General features: G+C 42.7%; 2 protein-coding genes across 3 annotated transcripts in view; one reads left to right on the top strand and one right to left on the bottom strand.

The window, feature by feature from the left end:
- TUBB1 (tubulin beta 1 class VI) overlaps positions 1–6,399 on the top strand; it is a 340,778-nt gene that overhangs the window by 273,213 nt on the left and 61,166 nt on the right. The window lies entirely within an intron of this gene.
- Positions 3,010–5,911, bottom strand: PPP1R3D (protein phosphatase 1 regulatory subunit 3D). Its single transcript, XM_071760260.1, has one exon. It carries the CDS (start codon positions 5,889–5,891, stop codon positions 5,025–5,027), a length of 867 nt encoding a protein of 288 aa, XP_071616361.1. The 5' UTR covers positions 5,892–5,911; the 3' UTR covers positions 3,010–5,024.

Raw genomic sequence — 6,399 nt, 5'->3', positions numbered from 1 at the left:
CATGGAAACCCCTTCTAGGAGCCTCCTTCTATAAGAGAGAGTGAAACCTCAGCCCTCGAAACATACACAGACGCCGTCATCTCCGCCAAGACATTTGCTACTGAGAGGAAACCATCTCGTGGCGACCCCCGCCTCCTCACCAGGAAGGCGCTGCCCCCCAGGACCGCTGCGGCGCCCCAGACAGCAGAGCCCCCTCCCGCAGCATGGCGGCCCTCCCCTCACGGCCGGAGCAGAGAGAGGCGCCGCTTCCCGCCGGCCAATAAGACTCTGCGCCCGGAGCCTCCAGCCAATCACTACCCGCGACTGCGGGCTGCGAGCCAATCACGGTGGAGGTCAGAGGCGGGAGGAGGGCTGTGCGTGCAGTCCGGCAGCCTGCTCTGCGCTGCAGGCGGTGCCCGTGTTCGCCTCACGCCTGCGGTTCCGCTTCCCCGGACCGGACCGGCGACGTGGGGTGCCCCGGTGGCCGCCGCTCCCCGCAGTGGGTCGCTTGTCCTTCCCGCCTGTTAGCTCGCCGTCCTTGGCTCCCGCTCCGGCTCTCTCGCTGCCCTGCAGCTCAGCAAGTGTTTTCGCAGTTTCCTGCAGTGCTGCTGCAGTCGCGGCACTAAGGGCGACGTGGCCGCCGAAGGGAAGGGGAAGCCTCCTCCTGGCTCGGGGAAGGAATCCCTGGAGTAGTTTTATTGCTGTGCCATACGTTGTCATGGTGCCAGAGGACTGTGCCTGCTTATGCAGGGCCTCCGCTCATCTGCTTCTTTTATATCAGAAATTGTCTCTATAGATAACCAGTATTTGGAACACTGAATTCAGTGCATAGTGTTGACAAGTTACTGGACTAAATGATTATAATTCACTCATATGCTCACTTTGGAACCATTTTCACCACCAGCAGGTAGAACAGAGAAACTCTGATCCAAACGTGTTGCTAATAAAGTTATTCTACTGACATTTGTGGTCTTTATTATACAGGGGAAACTGGTAGCAGGTTTAAATGAAATACAGCTGTTCCAAAGTGGGGCTTTCACTCTACTGGTGTGATATGGGTATATTTATCACCTGTATCACAAATATAGGTAATAAAGTACAGCATGAATCGCACATACTGCAGTAGAGTAGGGAAGCATCTTCACGCCTAGAAAAAGCGGCAGTCTCAGAGAATCACCTTTCACAGCAGATAAACCTCCAGCAACTGAAAATAATTCCACTGACTTTCTAAAATAAGAAAATACTACAGTATGCTATAAAAGGAAAAAAAAAAAAGCTGTACAGAAAGTATTTAAAACACCACCAGGTGCCACTGTGATTCAAGAAAATGACCCGTGCTAAGAGATTAGGAGTTACCTCCACGTGGGAGTTAATTCCATGGAGTAGCAATAGAAGTGAGCAATAACAATAGAAAAGTGAGCCACAGAGTATGGCAAAAGTGGATCAAACACTTCTCCAGCACAAGGTATGCTGACATGACTTGGAGGCTTCTATATGTTAATTTCTCATTCTCTAATTTCTGCTGTGGTTCAGCAGAAGGGAGATCAACAGCTGAATTTTCATCAAGCTCTGCACTAAGCAGTCTGGAACTAGCAATGAAATTATTTGGGCCACAGATATAACTACACTTAAAAATTTTCAGAGAAAATGGAAGCAAAGCTGTCTTTAGGGCAGTTATGCACTATGCACAGGAGCCCTTTCTTCACTACAGCAGCAGAAATATTTACTTTCATTACAGGCATTGTGCTGCCCAATCTACTCAATCTTTTGCCTGGCTGCAAGGGTCAGAAGTGTTGATGCCAACAGTTTTAATACCAAGTGTCAGCTGAAATAGTTACAGACCTGAGATCATCAGGAGAAAGCCAAATCAGGAAAGAACTCAGTACTAACATTAGACTCATGTTAACAAACAAGTAATCATTCGGATTTGCCATTCTATCTTTACCAGACAATGTTCTATTGTACACAGAGCATTGTGCTGAGCCCTGATGATATACTAATTTAAGTAATGTAGTTACAATTAACTGTTAATAGTGTGTTACTATTACTAGAAGTGGGAATTTAATTGTTTTTATTTGTAAAACAAATACAAAGAAACTACAATTTTGAAATTAAATGTAAAAAAACCATCTATACTATAAATAACACCAACTAACTGTAAGGCAGATGCAGTGGCTGGATTTTCACAGCAAATACTTAAATACTCTTAAACACATACCCTGCCCTTCCACTCCCCAGACTAAAAAAGAAAAATTACATGGTTTTCAAGCGATTTGTTAAAATCAAAGACCACTATCTTGATCTGTTGCTGGGCTTCTGGTTAGTCTACATTGTGGCTGTAGTATTTATTTCCAGGTGATGCATAACACTCTATTTTACTAGGTAAAGTTATGACAATTAAGGTGTTACTGCTGGTTCTGATTCAGATCAGGATAGGAAAATGGAAAAACAAGGGGCAAAGACAAGATATTGTAATACCATGCTTTCTAAAAGCACCCACCCCTTATGCATCTATATACATATAACACATCAACTCTATACTTTGTATTAAAAAGTGAAATTGACATTCTTAAAAAAACTGGGATAATAGAAATATTCCCATGTATTTAAACTGTGATTTGCAGTAATCATCCTTCCCCCAAGCAATTTTAATGATGCAGTACTGAAGTTATCAACATGATTAAGAAATAATTGGTAATATATGTGCTTATTAATTATGTCTTCTAGTTAAATGTCTCCATATTGCTTTAGAAGAAACCTGGGAACAGCTTATTCAAATCTTGAACTGCAGCAGCTAAATGTTTAACACTGATGGAGATGCTTTTCATATAGAGGATAAGTTGCTATAGACATTTCTTAATTTACCCTATGTAGACAGATTTTCAAGAAACTTGAGTGAAAACATGGTTTGAGAGGAAAGACTGCAGCAATGAAAACTGAAAAGAACAAATGGAAGAAAGAATAACACAACTATAAGGCTGTGAAATTAATGAGTCATTGGAGGGTGCTGAGAGGAAACTGACAAAAACATTAAAATATGAAAAGCTTTTATTACAATCTTTTGTATTACAATAGCTATAATTTTTGAAAGTAATCAAGAGCTTAGAAATTATACAGCTCTCCAGTAAAACAAAATGACCTTCTGTCTAGCATATGTGCTTTACTGATATACTGTGCAATGTACTTTATTCTGGACAAGACATTTACTCAAGAAAGACAATCTCTTTGCATTTACAAGGATTCCTAACATTTGACAAACATGCTTGAAAAAACCTTGGAACTGTGGACTACTAGACATACAATTTATTGGATGATTATAATACAGGTATTTAAAAAGTGCATTGAATGACAATAACCCTTGGAAGAATTTGCTTTTGCAAATTCCTCATTATAAAGAAAATGTTTGATTTGAACACAGTGCAAGCAGTCAAGATGTCCTGAGATTTTATAAAGGTGGTCATAAATTTACCTTCACAGCACATGTGTATTAGCACTACTTAATGGCTTAATCCCTTTTTTTTTTTTTGTCAGCTAGAAGCCTTTTGATATTGACTACTGAACATGACAGGAAGACTTAAGTACAAATTTCATCTTTCATGTGACAGGCAGCTGTGAATGTTTAGCAGCTTAACACAGAGATCACTCTCCAGTAGTTATAAGGTAGGTTTGCTCAAGTCACAGTCAGCAATGCCAGATAACTGGTTTAGTAACAGCCACTGTCAGTTCTTCTCCACCAGTGCAAGACAACACTTAGGGTTTCTGCACTTCCATAATTACTCAGTAAACTATTTGGATTAATATATACTTGGCTGTGGGTTCCTTACGATGGTGATTTTAAAAAAGAAATTGTGGTTTTGATGAGTAAGCAGCAACCCAAGATAAGGTGCCTGAATAAGTGGCATGATTTTCACGGTACAGTCCTAAAAAATAGCTCTTCTAAAACAACCAGCCAGCCAGTTATCAAAATTTATGCTACACATACAAAGCTAAACTTTCCATGCAATTATGAACATATATGGAGAAAATAATGGGCAACCTTTTACAAACCAGATTTAAACCTAAAGATCATGAAAACCACACTAAGTCCACAGAATGAAAGTAATCAACAAAGAAACATGAGAAGACTGCATGTTTACTGGCCCCTCCTACTTGAGCAAGGATTGTGTTTATGGGTCCATGTAACTAGCTGTTTACCAGTAAAAAAACAATTTGCTTTGAAGCTTTTTGTGTTGCAAAAAATGCAGTTGTGGAGTTCAACTACTTTATAATGAGAAGTAGCTAACTAAAGAATTCAAAGGTACTATTGCAATAGTAATGGGACACTGGGTAACAGGGAGGCAGGTTTCAAAGTTCTGACATGCTATTCTATTTTTAATATATTTATTATATACTAATATATACTATATCTTTTAATAATATATCACACCCACTTCTTGACTGGAGGTAAAAAAGGCACCTTTACAAGATAAATAGAGGGCTGCTGGGACATTTAATTTCCAGTGCAAATATTAACAGAAATACTTAACGTGGTTAGAGTATTAATAATATATAAAGATAGAAGTGCTTTCCTACATTGTCTGCTATCCAAATTATGCACAAATGGAATAGTGCCCAGACTTGGTGAGATAATATGAACAAAATTAGAAACAAAACCAGTAAAACCACACTGCCCACTTAGAAAACAGAGAATACAAAATAGTAAAATAGTTCAGTTAGTATTATTCTGTGCAATCTAGAGCATTACTAGCAACTTGAAGTGTCTTGTTTTGCTCTCTGGTAGTCTGACAGCATTCCCTGGAACCATTCGGTCATGCAGGCTTTGAGTGAATTTAACTCAATACTCATTCTGGTTTGTTTTTTTTTTTTTTTTTTTGTCATTCTGAAATGTTTAGAACAGTTTGTTCAGGTCACTGGCTACTCCTCTACCCTGGAACACTTTGGCAGGTTTCAAAAAGGAGACCGTTGCCATAGGAGCAAAGAGCCATGCCTAGGAAGAGAGTGCCACCAAGACTGCCAACAAGCTGACCTGCATCCACTTTCTTTATTCAGATGAAGTGGATCCAGCTCTCCTCACATTCTCTAGGTATCTTAAGGGGGTGACTCCGGCAGGTAAGACTGTAGTTTTGACCTCTGTTGTTATCCCAGTACTCCCGGCCATTGACTTGATACCTTGCTGCAAACTGGACTACAGAGGACAACTGAAGGAGGAAAGGAGGCACAGGGAGAAAGAAAGTGAAAACATCAACCTGACCCTGCCCTTTTTTCTCAGGGATGCTACTCTGCCAATGAGCACACACTTCATGGAGGCTTTTCCACTGGTTGAAGGTGTATCGCACAGATACCTGCTTCTCAAAAGCAACATTGCAAACCTGGATGGTACCATTGAGCCCTAAATCTGAGCTGGTCACTCGTTCCAGACACACCTGCTGCTCCTGGAGTCGGGAGGAGAAATCTTTACAGTCTACAGGCTGCTGGAAGTCAGGAACCAAGCACTGGATGTTAAACTCCAAGTCCCAGCTGCTGTACCAGAGGGCTGAGTTTATGGAGAGCCTGGAAAGCACATGCAAGGGGACTGATGGATCCTCCCCAGTCTGGAAGACTTTCACTTCAGTGAGCTCTAAACCCAATGCATCAGCAAATCTCACCCGGTTCATACGACCCTGGCATCCAGGAACTTGACACTGCGCTGCTGCTTGCTTCCTTCTTTCGGGAGACGTAGGCAAAGATCTTGCTCGGCGGCGTATGATAGGCCGCAGCGCCGGGTCACAGCCAGAGAAAGTGCTGTTCTGGGGCTTATTTGGCTGAGCCCCCCCCTTGGCTGGGGTACTGCTCTGAGGAGCCATGCTGCTACTTGTATGGACTTCTGGAGTCTGCTGATGCCTTCGTCCTGGTGCTTCTTCAGCCCGTAGCATGTTGTGATAGAGATGACAGAGGTAACTGGGATACCTCCGAGAATCACGTAATGTACCTCTGTTCTTAACAGAGGACAGAAAAATCAGAGTGAAGCACGGGCAGTATTTGAGGTTATTGCACTGGATACAGCAAGAATCAACTGGAACAAAGACTGCTGAAAGAACCTGGAAGCGAACTAGATGTTATTGTGTTTTATGGGGAGATGAAGGCAGTTTCAGTGGCTGGTAAACTCGAGGCTGTTATGCTGGCTGGTGGACCCGTTGCTCAGGCTGGAAAGGGATTCAAGGCTATCGCCCGTGATGCTGGAAGACGTGAAGCTCTCACAGAGGCTGGAAAGTGACTGGAGGCTGTCGTGCTGCACACTGAAGGACTCCAGGCTGTCGGAGAGGTCACTGGATGCCCCGAAGCGTGCTCGGCCGTTACAGAGCGGGAGAGGGGGCTGCAGGCTGTCCTCGCAGACACCGACTGACCCCAGGCTCCTGCAGCAGCAGGGACACTCCAGGCTGT

This window comes from Heliangelus exortis, chromosome 16 (assembly GCF_036169615.1).
Source record: "Heliangelus exortis chromosome 16, bHelExo1.hap1, whole genome shotgun sequence".
Taxonomy (NCBI): Eukaryota; Metazoa; Chordata; class Aves; order Apodiformes; family Trochilidae; genus Heliangelus; species Heliangelus exortis.
This window is presented reverse-complemented; position numbering and strand designations above follow the sequence as displayed.